This window comes from Oreochromis aureus, linkage group 5, assembly GCF_013358895.1.
Source record: "Oreochromis aureus strain Israel breed Guangdong linkage group 5, ZZ_aureus, whole genome shotgun sequence".
Classification (NCBI taxonomy): domain Eukaryota; kingdom Metazoa; phylum Chordata; class Actinopteri; order Cichliformes; family Cichlidae; genus Oreochromis; species Oreochromis aureus.
The window spans coordinates 30197851-30212059 of NC_052946.1; the positions used below are offsets into that span (position 1 = coordinate 30197851).

The following is a 14209-nucleotide window of genomic DNA, read 5'->3' on the forward strand; positions in this document are numbered from 1 at the left end:
GGAAGTTAGCTCGCTAGCTTCTATCTAAATACAATATAGCATGTCCTGACTGCGGGGTTTTGGAAAAAAATTCAAACGTATGGCTCTGCTATAACTTACAACATAAATGAAGACAGAAAACTAAACAGCAGTGACGTTTGTAGGGTTACTGAAGTTTGGCTAGCTGGTATATAATGATGTGCTACGTGACCGCTAGCGACACAGCTATGTTAGCATAACATAAACAAGCTAACTTTTTTTCCACTCGATAAAAGTTAACGTGAGTGTTCTCGGTGGTCAGGAACAAATGTAATCGCATGGCAGGATGCTGTAAAAGGACTAAACTTCAGCCAGGAGAACAAGTGAGATAATCCATCCACAATACGAGGTTAGTCATTCATATACTGCTGCATGGGCTGGGCTGTAGTTACATGCAAGGTTTTAAAAACTGAGCTTAAATAAATGATTAGCAGTAATAAAAGCCGAGGGAGGTCAACAGTGATCACTGACTGTTTTAGGAGCTTTTTGAGATTAAATAGAAGAAAATACAAAGCATTAAACATGTTAACAACACAAAAGCCATATTAAACGCAGACTACTTTAGGCCCGGAAGTAGGATTCGTCACGTCATCACTGAACAACCGGATAGACATTTGCCTAAATGTAGGTGGAGAGTGTAATCCAGACACAATAGCAACATTCACTGGAAAAAACCCCATCAGGCCTGACTGTGAAATACACTCCCAGTCCCTAAAAAGAAAGGTTATATACTGTTTATTGCTGTGAGTTTTAAAAGTGAGTGACAATAAATGCGTGTAAACAGTTTTTTATGTAAAGAACAAAACCTGTTATATTGCACTTAGATGTGGTGGTACCAAGTGGCCTAGTTATAATACATTAAAGTACACCTATAATATTCATGTAGCTCTTAAATATAGCCAATAGGAAACACTACTGAGGAAAAAAATCAGCTATCAATTGATTTATGCAGCACTTAGCACAGACCACAGAGTGAACAGGTCCCAGGCGAAGAATACGCTCAAGGGTGTTTTATTGTCTAACCACCTCAGGGCTTTAACGGTCTTTAAAAGCTCCCACTGTTAGCCAAATTTTAAACTCCGTGTGTTTCCCTGAGGCTCGACAGATCAGGATGCCCTGAAGCGAAACACAGAGAGGGAGAGACAGACACTGAGAGAGAGAGAGACCACCAGAACAGAGCAGAGACCAGCAGCGGGTCCAAATACAGGAAGTCGATTGAAAGCTGTAATACAAAGACACACACAGACACACACACACAGAGACACAGTCACAGACTGCAGCTTCAGTCAGATGGAGATCAAAATATCAGTGTCACAGCAGCACAGGTGTTAGACAGGTGGTAATCCAGAGAATAAGGACGGTGTGTGTCAGAAAAGAGAACAAATGTGTGTGTTTTAAATGAGTGTGTGTCTCTGGGTGTGTGTGAGTGTGAGTTTGTGCATGCTGTGGAGTGTTGTTCTCGGTCTGTGTGTGTTCTTGTGGCAGGCCGTAGTTGAGTCAGACACTTGGCCTCTGATTTCATCACGTCGGTTATGAAAGAGACAGTAAAGTTTAACACACACACATCATACACACATCAGACACACACATTCCTCTGTTTCTTCAATATTTCATCATGTGGCATAAAAACACGCTAACCATGTGGAGATAACCTGCTATGTCTGTGTGTGTGCGTGTGTGTATAACCAGGTCACTCATTCTCTTTACCTGCCACTTGAAATCTGTCCAATTAGAGCAGAGCTGCTACACGTGCCGAACGCATACACTCAGAGGTGACAGGTCACCACACACGGGAAATCTACTTAACAAGGATGGGACCTCATTTCCTGTGGAGCAGCTGGTGTCTGTCTGTGATTACTGCGGGGATTAAAGGACAAGTTTGCCCACAGGTCCATACGCACATGCTGCTCTCTGTTCTTCCTGTCTGAGATGCTGTATAATACCCTCAGCCCTCATTATGTGTAAAAATGACTCGTAAAGTTCAACTGAACATAATATGAAGCTCAGGCACTCTAAGTCAAACAAATCAGGAGCAGAGTTTCCAAATTTCTGCTCTGTGCTGAGATACATATTACCTGCGCTGAGTCACAACATTCATTCATAGACGCGGTTTTATTTTTCTCCTAAAGTGAAATAAAAATGTATATATTTGTAAACAAAAAAGAAAAGATTTTACACATAAATATGACTTTTTAAAAAAAAATAAATATATTTAAAATCATAAACTTCTTTTCGACTTTTTCCATTTAACTTTAATTTTGTTTGCTGGAGTGATAGTTTGTTTGTCCTCGCTCACCTTTGTCCCTTTATTAGGTACACACATTCAGCTGCTTGTTTAGGCGTGTGGACATGGTCAATTAAAACCAAGCACGTGAATTAGGAAAAAAGGTGATTTTTAGTCACACTGAACGTAGCATGGTTGATGATGCCAATGTTTTAGAAACTGCTGATGTTCTAAAGCAGATGAACTTCAGCAGCATGTGACAAATGCCACAGATGCCACTCCTGTCTGCTAAGAACAGGAAACTGAGACTATAATTTGTATAGGCTCACTAAAATTGGACAACAGAAGGTTGGAAAAATGTTGCGCAGTGTGAGAAATCTGGATTTCTGCTGCAGCATTTGCATGGCAGAGTCAAAATTCGGCGTAAACATGATGAAACACCACTGCCTCCGTGTGTATTGTGAATCAGAGATTTGGGTCATGGCTGGGGCTGACAAATCTGCAGTAAATGAAGAAAAGAAGAAAGAATAAAAAGAAAATATGAGCTTCAGTACATTTATAGGGTGCAATCATTGTTTAATGTGTAAAAAGAAAAGATTCACATTACATTTTTGTAATTCAGTGGATTCTGTTACTAATAAAGAAAAATGGCCACGTCATTTAAAAAATACGTATACTGCACTAACCTGTGTGCAGATCTGGGCGAGGCGGGGAGGGGCTGAGGCATGTCAGCTGAAATCAAACAGGAGAACGTCACTGGAAACAAAACAAAAATTAAATTAAAGCCATATGATACGTAAACAAAGCTGAATTCACGTGTTTAAACTGTGTTGGGTTGTTAGAACACTGAATGATAATTTGTCATCTCAAACAGGTTGTTTATGAATCTAAATATACCTGAAAATGTCAGAGAGCTGCAATAATACACACATGTGCAGTGCAGTGTTGGTGAGAGGTGTGTTTCAGAGGTTTTAATGCCTGAAAAAACAATCAGACTCAGACGAACCGACATAAACAAGTGCAACTGCTGAGTGTCTGATTGCTGCAGGCTGAAAGGAGATTAAGGTGAGGGGTCAACAGGTGTCTGAAGCTGTGCAGGTCAGCGGTCTGTCTGAATGACTCCAGATTACAGACACTGTTGTGATTGGTCTGTGAGTGCCAGAGGAAAACCTCCTGGCTAGTTGATGGTGTTGTTAATCAGAATCAGAATGAATTGCTTCCATATTGCACTTGTCCCCATTCGCCAGTGTTGTAACTGCAGTTGTAAATATGTAAATGGGAAATTTTAAAGACATTTCAAAAGACATAAGACTTACATGAATAGGTTATCAAAACAGCTGGATTCTTCTCATTCTTTTAGCTTTGCGGGACCAGGAGGGGGTGGGGAGTGTTCAGGTCCCCTTTTTCTGTGAAACTGTGTGTTCAGTGCAGCTGCCATATTAAGTGGGGATAAACAGGTGCATTTTTAATGGGCAAAGGAGGCCTGTCCAAATCCTGGAAATCATTAATAACCTTCCTATCTGTGGTCTTCATCAGAAGTTTACATACACTCATGGGCATAAATCTCACGGAAATGTTTTTTACTGTTCTGTTGGATCCGCACAGGATTTATAATGGCTAATATTTGGCCGCTCTTCCTTTGTAATCAACAAGTTGGGAATTTCTCCTTGGTAGATCTTCACTGAGTTCTTTGAATTTTCCCATTGCTTTGAGTACTGGCCAATTTGATGAGTGCTATCAAACAAAAACTTTTTATGCTGACAAAGAGAAACTACCAGTTGTCATCACTCATGTCATATTTGAACCAACATGTTTTTAACCATGTGTAGACTAGAGAAAATACAAAATAAATTCCAACTTATACGTGGAATTCTTATCTTTGAAGTTCAACAGTGATTCTACTCTGGAAAAAGAACATTTCAACCATTAAAAGCCCCAAATTACTATGATATTCAAGCCTATGGTGATTGTATGTAAACTTCTGACCACAACTGTACATCACAAGTGAAAAGACTGTGTTCACTCAGTCTGACACACATGTTGCATTTCTGCTTTCCTAAAAAATTTTCATTTTATTCATGTTTTTTGTCCCCTCTTTGTCTCAGTTTTAGTAACTGCTTCTCGCCTGTGGAAGAAACTTCCAGGTGACTTAAGAACAGACACAAACTTAAAGAGTTCCTACAAAGCGTTTCACTGTTTTTGTGAGGAGTCATAGTTTGCACCTAACGACAATACTCTAAAAAAAATTTACTGTTTGTGAAATCTGTGGCTTAATGTCTTTGTTAGGATTAAATGTGAAATATAGTCTTACATAATAAGAGTAGCCACTTCCTGTTAATTCATAGACAATGAGCATTTATTTAAGGAAACACAATAATGAAATATGAAGTAGCTGCTCTTTTATTGGTAAGCAGTCGTAATATAAAGCAGCTTCATTTCCCCGTTTAATAAGTTGAACACATTTTTACTTTTTTCAGGAGTTTCTGTATAAAAATTGCATTCCTTCCTTTCGTAACTAGCTTTGTGCAACTTATTCAACAACGTGATACATTTTTTGTTGAATCATACATTTCACAAGTTATCTTCAGTGTTTATGACACAAGCGGCTCTTGTGTGAAATCTGACTATTGCAGCTTCTGACGTCACATCAGTGCTGTTACAATATTTTCAAAATAGTTTGTTAACACCTGCTTTTTCAGAGAGCTGCCTCCCTTTCACATTAGTTGTTCTCTTCACATGTCTTGTTCTCTTCAGGATAAGACCAAAGAGGTTTGACACAAAATGATCTGCAAATATCACGCCCCCAGATACTTTCTACTTTGGCATAAAAAAGGAACTTTTGGTAAAAGGCATTTAGAAACTGTGACTCAAACTATGAAAGTAGACACTAATGATGTAACTTGCGTTATAAAAAGAAAGCTCTGAAATGACTGTCATGTGTGTTGCTATTTTCTTTTTCATTAAAGTCATTCAAGGACATCTTGTGATCCTTCCTGCTGGAAGAAGTCACTTCCATTAAGACAGAAATGTCTCAGGTTACAAGTTATAATCAGAATAACTTTGTATTGATTAGGAGAGACCAATACAGCAATGCAGAAGTCAGGTGGGTGCCACAAATAACAAACAACCCACAGTACAACATAATAGCTTAGGAACAATAAAGGTAACATGTAATATACTCCCCTGTGACTTTTTAGCTACACCTGTTCGAGTACCTGTTAACACAAATCAGACACAAGGCAGCAGCTCAATGCATTAAGGCATGTAGACGTGATCCAGACAACCTGATGAAGTTCAAACTGAGCATCAGAATTGGGAAGAAATGTGATTTTAGTGACTTTGAGCAAGGCATGTTTGGTGGTGGTGCCAGATGAGCTGGTCTGGGATTCCCCTACACAGCCATTTCTAGGGTTTCAGGGGTGAATGACCATGCTTTGAACTGACAGGAAGATAAGCGTAAATTAAAAAAAACAACAAAAAACACACACACAGAAGTAGAAGAAGTAAAAGATTTAAAAAATGTTTTCTGGCCTGATGAGTCTTTGTGCTGCAACATGCAGATAGTAGGTTCAAATATTTGGCAATAATACGAAAGCACGGATCTACTGGTGGTGGTGTAAAGGACGTTTTCTTGGAGCCCCTTATTATGACCCGAGCATCATTTAACACCATGGCCTACCTGAGTACTGTTGCTGATCATGTCCATCCATTTATGCCTATAGGGTATTCGTGTCATGTCACAAAGCTCAAAACTTGTCAGACTGATTTCTTGATAATGATAATGATAATGAACACATGATAATGTGTTCATTGTCCACATGGAAATACACCTGACTAACGTTATGCAACTGTGTGATGCTATCAATACGGACATACCAAAATGTCGAAGGAATGGTTCCAGCACCTTGTTGAATCTTTGCCATGAAGAATTAAGACAGTTCTGAGAGCACAAGGGGGTTCAAAGCAGTACTGGCAAGATGTATCTAATAAATTTTCCAGTGAGTGTATTAATGGAAAACTGATACTTAATTAAATTCTGGTTATGAATAATTTAATGTTAACAAACAATGAACTGATAACAATGTTTAGTGATTGGTTTACACCAGTTTGCAGGGGTCACTGTAAAGTAGTAACTGATATTTACCTCTGTAAATGGTTAACACTGTGTAGCTCATTTATAAGCATTGCTTGAATGGAAAGTGATATTTATAGTACTTGATTTAAAGAACGGATATTTAGGGAAGTGCAAGCTTGTGAGCTAGGAGTCCTCTTTTATTCACTCTTTAGTTTTGGTTTCACTTTTTTGGTGACCTTGAGTTTCTCTCTGTCTGAATAGGTTTAGGGAAAGACTATGGCGTGGGTTAAAACCTGATGAGTTAGTAGTGAAACCTGTATCACTATTGCCACCACAAATGAGTCACAGGAAAAATGCTAAAGGAAACCCCGTGGGTGTCTCTGAAATGACAGCAGGGTTCAGTAAATGGCAGTATCTGATGCCCTTGGGATAAGAACAGGTTCACTGATCACTAATAACCCTCACTATAGTATGCTTTATCTGCTGTAAAATACTACACACACTAATATCTTACTCATGAAGTAATTATTTGAATTGTATGAAGATTTTTAAACATTGTTTTATGTAAACTAATAAAGTTTTAATTAATGATCAGTTGACCATTTACAAGCAATAGTTATCCAACTTAAGGGTTTCCAGGGAGTGCTGGAGCCTATCCCAGCTGCTATAGGGTGTAAAGCAGAGCACCAGTTCATCACAGGGCAAACACAGAGAGACAGACAATCATTCAGGCAGTGGGAGGAAGCTGAATCATTCTGAAGAAACCCACACAGGGAGAACATACAAACCTCACAATGAGTGGTGTGACAGAGGTGTTAACCACCTAACCCCAAAAGGTAAAACAAATACAACAATCGATTGAAAATGAAGATTTGTTAGAAGCATTTGGGGGATTTTTGGACTCTTTAAGCTGAAAACTCCTCTTTAGTTTCAGATTTTTATAATTTTTTAAAGAAGCAGTTCAGATTATCCCCTCATTGCGTTTGTCCTGTTCCATATAATCTCATATGGAGACGGTGCCCCACATGTTGACTTGGTGAACTCATGTGAGCCTCACAAGGAATGTGTGGTTCATAAAGAGGCATCACTGAACCCCAAAATGCTTACCAGCTGCTGATATGAAGCAGATTAAACATTTCATGCAACAGAAGAATTGAATGCACGAGTGAACATTTATTATAAATAAAATAAACTATTTGTTCTTCATACGATCCATTTCAAACCGGTTTATTAAAGTTATATATACCCAAATTTCACACTGCGCCTTCCAGATTGTACTACTCAAAAACATTTCCCCACCTTTAGTTTGTTGGGATCTGATTTAGCTGTTCTAATGGGTCAAACTTTGTCGAGGTCTTTCCTTTAATTAGTCACCGCTCTGCTATTCCAACCCTCTATTTTCTGACGACTGCTCGATACAGGATTGCAACATCGAAACCCCGCCCCCGCTCGATGACGACACCGGCGGAGGAAATATCGAAACCAAACAGAGCCGAAGTCACTCTGAGTCCGCTCAGCAGTCCGGCTGAAAGTTCTTAACGGCAGCAGGATCCGTGGAGCCCGGAAGGGATCTTATCCGGACCGGGGTCATTTTAATGAGACCCGCAGATAGACGGATAAACGGACAGACAGAAGGACCCGAGGACTCGCTCTGATCTCGCTTTGTTCACTTTATCTCCGGATATTCACACAGAGGACTCAGAAGTTTCTCTTCTTTTTTTCTTTTTCACACATAAGTTTTGCCGATTTTCTTTCTTTCTGCTGCTTTTTCATTGAAACCAAAGAAGTCGCTCATAAACCGCCAGCTGACTGACGACAGGTTGCGCAACCGAGACAATAAGAAGCAAACAAAGACGTCACCACCAGTTCTCCCAGTGTCGCGGCTGCTGATCCCAGTTGTTTTTATGTCTACACCGATTTCTGCTGCACAGACAGACAGAAGCCAGCACCTCAACATCGACTCTACTGGATTTCTACTGAATCTACTGGCTTCCTGTTGACCTGCAGTCCGGACCAGTCTGCCTCAAGGTAAAAAACCAACCTGGCTACTTAACAAAACTAACCAAACCATAAATGAATGCACCTGTACAGACACATGTAAATAACATTCAAACTGTTACTTATAAAATGCAAAAGTATTATCTGTGAAGTGCACTTGAAGTACTCATTATGCAGAATGGCTTAAACATATATATTACGTCATATTCACGTGTATTTAAGCTAAGCTTCGTGCATTGTCAGTTTATAAAATGATAATGCAGGTGTATGAGGCAGAGAAAAAGCGCTGTCCTATGAAATATGAACAATAAAAACAGCAAGGATCATTCCTAAACTTTAAAGTAGTTGCTTGAGAAAATCGAGCCGGAGTTTCGCTTTGTTTCCAGGTATGACGTGCTCATGATCATTTGGTTTTTGCGCTCTCGACACCAAGACGGAGTAAAACCTTAAATCGAACTTTTAGACAGCTTCACCCATATTTTCAGGCCTGCAGGTCTGAGCTGAGAATAACTGATGAAGCTGTGAGCTTTATGAAAAGTTAGGACCTTAAATGATTTACCTATAAATGCATGTTACAAACTGACTGGATTGTAGCAGTCTGAGTGTGCAGAGTGAACACCAATCAGAAAAAGACAGATGCATTAAAAAACCTCCCAGAATGACACAGTAGACTCAACAGCAAAATACAGCATCAAATAAATTATGAAAATAGGAAGAAGAAAATAGCTGAAAAGCTCTGTAAAAAGTAAAAGTAAATTCTACAAATCAGTTTTTCATTTGATTAAGTTATTTAAGCAAAAATGCCCCCAAAAATTGGGATTTTATTGGAGTGACTGTTGAGTATATCTGCTGCATATCTGAGTTTCTGACCAAGTTAAAAAAACAAAAACAAAAAAACACTACAGTGCCACACTGTTCCCGTGCGGTTCAAAAGGTTCAGTGGTGAAAACTGCTTCATCCCCTTTTACCTTTAAAGTACATTTGTTCATGGTCAAAACAGCGGTTCTGACTTATCATTCAGATGGAGATAAGAGTGAAAATCATAAGTGAGGCTACGTTAAGGACTTAAGCAAACTCAGAAACAGGAATACACATGAAAAGCCGAGATTAAACTACAGAAGTAAGGAACCTTATAACAAATACCAGCGGGATTTTTGGTAACAGCCTTGCCACAGATCTGTCTTACCTTTTTAGATGATAAAGTTGGATTGTAATTAAGATTAAAAAAATAAATGTTAACAGTTGTGTAAACTCCTGTTTCCCACAAGCTCTAGCCCCTCTCAGTTTCAAAATTAAAATAAAAGTCAAAAGTTTATTCTGTTAGTCTATTTAATAACTGTTGTAATTTTGCTGAGCTATCTAAACTCTTCCAGCAAATGTTCACTTGTTTTTGAATATGAAGAATAAACAAAAGAAACAGGTATCATTAACAAAATGCTGAGTGTCACTACATTTCAGCACACACTGTTACACACCCCACAAACGTTTTCTTTTAGATTATTTTTAAGAACCGGATTTCTGATTATTAGCTGAACAGAACGTCATGGAGAAATCATTCATCTTAGATTCAGTGTTTGTGTATTTGGGGGTGGATGACGTTGCTGCTGTGAGTCAGGGTGTTTCAGCAGAGTGAAAGCAGCATTGCCCCACAGCAGGCAACATAGCGTTACCACAGCGACCACAGGCTCTAAAAAAACTTTACATAAGTCTCACTCACTCACTCACTCACACACTCTCTCTTGCATGCGTGTGTGTAATTGTTGACTGTATTTAAAGCCTGTTTAAACTATAAACTGTTGTGCTCTGATGCAACTATCTGAAAGCTGAAGCACCCATCAGCTTACAGGAAGTTGCATCATGAAGCCTATAGACACACCGACTGTGTAACATGTGAGCAGCGGAGACGCAGAACACGAAGAGATATGATACAAATATAACTTCTCTTACTGTATGTGAAAGTGTTACTGACAAGTGTTCAGCGGACAGAAGGGGCCAAGCCAGAGTGTCACCTGAAGAGGGTGCTGCAGTGCGGTCACGGCCTCTAAAATTTAACAGCCAGCAAATTACCAAACATTGAATGAAACATTACTTAATCATTAACAATAGTGTGCTCCTCTTTATAGTAACTGTTTAGGATTAAGTGCTTTTTAATGCTGCATAAATTGAGACTCTGTACCTTTTTAACAATCATACTGACCATATAATGACAAAATGCATTTATAAAGGTGCAATGCACAGATACACACGCCTGCTATTAGTGCAAAGTAAGATACTAATAAATTACCAGAATCTCAGAAAATCCCATTTAAAATGCTCCAGAAGTAACCAACAAGAAAAGCAAAGAAGACCAGTTCAGTGATTGAATTAGTGGAGATGAGGCCATCCAGAGGTCGAAAAAGTGTCAGAAAGCGAGGGTTTGGAGCACTCTGAATCCTGGCCTTTTGGCTCACAGGTATTACTTATAGATATGGTGGCTTTATTCATTGAAATATTGGCTGTGTTTAATTGGGATAATTTGGGACTGCACTTGCTGCAGCATATTACATGGAAATGTACATTAACCCGATGATGTCTCCAATCACAGATGAGCGCCAGCGTGTCTACAACCAGATCTCAGCTGTGTCTTAAGAGGCTTCTGGATGAGCCTCAAGGCGATTCACTGAAATGTAAACGAGCCCATTTGGCTCCACCCCCTACCTCTACTGGGATATCACCCTGCCTGAGACCCACAAGCCCCGCCCCCACATCCAACTCGAGCCAGTCCTCATCGAGAGTTGGGTCATATTTCCTCTTTGAACGGTGTGAGAGGGAAGAGACCTACAGGGCTGTGCATGTGCACACACAGCAGCAGTACACCTGTCAGGTAACACTCAGAAAAATGTCACTGTTACTTTTAATAAGAATTGAATACATGTTAAAAACTGTACTGTCGATACTTCAGAAGTAGTGCTAATGATAATATTAGGAAAAGATTACTGTAAAACACTTGTCAAAGTAGTGACCGTATTGTACATCATACTACGTTACCCATGACAGTCACTCCTTTTTTTCCCCACAGGTGCTCCCACTGCGTGGATACCAGGAGCGGCTGGCGGCCTATGATCGGATTGGTAAACATGAAAACATCTGCGCTCTGCAGGACGTTGTAATTGGCCAACACAAGGTGTATGTCTTCCTGCCTGGTCACCACGGTGACATGCACGCGTATGTGCGCAACAGGAAACGCCTTAACGAGGAGGAGGCGGGGCTTTTGTTCGCCCAGATGCTGAATGCTGTCATGCACTGTCATAACCATGGAGTCGTTCTGAGAGACCTGAAGCTCCGCAGATTCGTCTTCATCGACAAATACAGGTGAGACTCCGAGACTGGTGCTTTGGTAATAGTACTATTACAGCAGTAATACCTGAGACTGTAAAAGACAGATGTAGGGCCCAGGTGGAAGTGCTGTGAAATATTAACTTTAATGGCCTGCAGGGGGAGACTCTTGTGGTTACAAAATACATTCACGAGGCATATCATAAATGGATGCAGTCCATTCATGCTTACATTTGTAGTCACAAAGGTCCAAAGGTCCATTTTGAGGCAGTCTAAAAGAATGCATACTACTCCCAACAAATGGACAAGTATAAATATCGCTATATTGATCTTACTAGCATGAAGGAGGCATATGGGGGGAAAAAAGTACCTCTATTTGTACTTTTACTGTACAAATACTGCTGCTGATAAACTTCTGTCTGACTAATGTTTTCTTTTTCTTTTCCCAGGACTCGTCTGGCACTGCTCGGACTCGATGACTGCGTGCTCCTGCATGGTAACAATGACGATGACTCTCTAACAGACAGACATGGCTGTCCTGCCTACGTTGGCCCTGAGCTCCTGACCAATGGGAATGGGTCGTACTCAGGCCGTGCCGCAGACATCTGGAGCCTGGGGGTGTCTCTGTACACAATGCTGATTGGCCGATACCCTTTTCAGGACACGCAGCCTGCTGCGCTGTTTGCTAAGATACGCCGTGGAGCATTTAGCCTGCCCGATTGGATGTCGCCAGAGGCCAAGTGTCTGATTGGCTGCATGCTAAGGAAATCTCCCACTGAGAGACTGACGGCATCTGAGCTGCCGATGCACCCGTGGCTTACCAAACCTCGCATGCCACACAGCAACATGCACAAGATGCATCACAGCTCCCACACAACACTACAGAATCAACAAGAGGACAATGACCAAGTGGTGCCAATATGGACTGAGACAAATTAAAAGACATCTCTATTTCCTTGTGAGGACCTGCACTGCTATAATGAATCCCTGCAGCCTGCAGCCTAAACCTGATTCACACTTCAAGTGTGAAACCTAATCTGGACTCTAAAAACAGCGTCTTCGAGATGTGTGGCTCCGTCCTCACACCTCACAGTCAAAACTCCAAAGAGGTCTTCACAGATATAGACACATTAAAAGCACAGCCGCACTACAGAGACAGTCTAATCCTGGATTACTTGACCCTTATGTGCCTTCTTTCTCTACCTGTGTCTCAGTTCAAGCCCCGCCTCTTTTAGGTGGCATGGCCTCCAAAGGTGGTTTTCTTTCTCAAATTTTCCTTACAGTGGACTCCCAGCAGTCACTTATTCCACCAGTTACGGACACAAATGAGAACTAATGGTGTGTTCAGGTGCACATCCTCAACAAGTGCAGTGGAGAATATCCTACATCCCAATCTGCCCAACTAACATGTACTTGAGCAATATGATTAAGCAACTTTCATCTACTAGACTGCCCCTCATAAACTGAAGGTTTGAACAGCAGATGGGTGTGGCTTCTGTGCGCAGTGCTATCAAAGCTGTATATTAGGCATACTTGGCCTCACTGACATCACATAGAGCCAAGTGCTGCAATAAATTCTTAAAATAGTGTTTAAAGGAAGGTTATGTATACATATGTTGACCTTATTATTTGAAAATGTTAAAGGTTTAGCATTATATTTTTATATATAACAATAAGGCGTAATAGGTCCCCTTTAAGGGCAAAAAAAATGTACTTGAGTGTGTTGAGAATTGCCCTGAACGCACCTTTATATTTAAAACTGTGGACTCAAAAGGAGGTGGAGCTTAAAATGGGACACAGCTTTTTTCTTTCAGTGTTTACAATGCTGATTTCCTTCTGTGATTGTGAGAAAGATCAAACATCTTTCTGAAAAACATTAGGAACCAGATTTTTTTTATATATATATATAAAATGGCATTGAAAAGGAATACAGCTTCAGCTATCAGTGTTCTCATCCATTTTTACACAAGCAGAGAGCAGCCATGGTTGATAAAATATTTTTCAGACCTTAAAATCAAAACTTCATTGGGTAATTTAATATAATCTGTTTTTCATGGACTTATAAAAAAAACCCCTGTATCTCATAATAATCTCCACAAATTATTTATATTTTGATACAAACTTATAAACTGTTTTCTCATGTTTGACATTTATTTGTGAATGAATAACAACTGTGTTTATTCTGGGACACATCTTTTTCTCTCACAATGTCACTGAGCAATTTAATTTGGGAATAACTGAGGATAAAGGAGAAGCAACATTTGTTGACTCATTAAGAAGATAATGAAGTGATGATCTTGAGATAATGGAATACGATTAATCCTCACTTACTGGTCTTGTGTGTCCATTGAGGACGATAATAATTACAAACAAACCTCAATTCAGACAATAAGATGCTTCTTGGTATGCTGTATGATTCTGGTCCAACTTATAGATGAAGAGAAAAATAAAGGTTTTGAAAAATGTTTTGGTGTCAAAGGTTTTTTTTGTTGAATTTTAATTAAATAAACTTCTGAGCCTGCATGCATATGGTCTCTTTTACACGTACACGCACAGACAACATTTTTTCAAGTTCGAGC

The 14209-nt window shown here is 39.8% G+C and overlaps 2 protein-coding genes across 4 annotated transcripts in view; one reads left to right on the plus strand and one right to left on the minus strand.

Moving 5' to 3' along the window:
* Window positions 1-2237: 2237 nt before the first annotated feature.
* Window positions 2238-14209, minus strand: part of LOC116315073 (ATR interacting protein) — a 30542-nt gene continuing 18570 nt past the window's right edge. For 2 of the 3 annotated variants that reach the window (XR_005613095.1, XR_005613094.1), the window contains exons 19-20: window positions 2929-2998; window positions 2238-2741 (exon numbers count right to left, since the gene is read on the minus strand). The gene's annotated coding sequence lies outside the window, so the exon portion shown is untranslated. The remainder of the gene's footprint in view (window positions 2742-2928; window positions 2999-14209) is intronic. The other variant, XR_005613093.1, reaches the window with a different exon arrangement.
* On the plus strand, window positions 7755-14095 carry LOC116315072 (tribbles homolog 2-like). Its single transcript, XM_031733234.2, has 4 exons — window positions 7755-8345; window positions 10900-11178; window positions 11374-11666; window positions 12080-14095. The coding sequence occupies exons 2-4, from the start codon at window positions 10900-10902 to the stop codon at window positions 12567-12569; spliced, it is 1062 nt and encodes a 353-aa protein (XP_031589094.1). The 5' UTR covers window positions 7755-8345; the 3' UTR covers window positions 12570-14095.

Excerpts from the sequence above, each read along its gene's own strand:
- LOC116315072 (XM_031733234.2), top strand. The coding sequence starts at position 10,900 with ATGAGCGCCAGCGTGTCTACAACCAGATCTCAGCTGTGTCTTAAGAGG. Across the intron at positions 11,179-11,373 it reads AGCAGCAGTACACCTGTCAG|GTGCTCCCACTGCGTGGATA; the intron begins GTAACACTCAGA and ends TTTTCCCCACAG. Across the intron at positions 11,667-12,079 it reads GTCTTCATCGACAAATACAG|GACTCGTCTGGCACTGCTCG; the intron begins GTGAGACTCCGA and ends TTCTTTTCCCAG.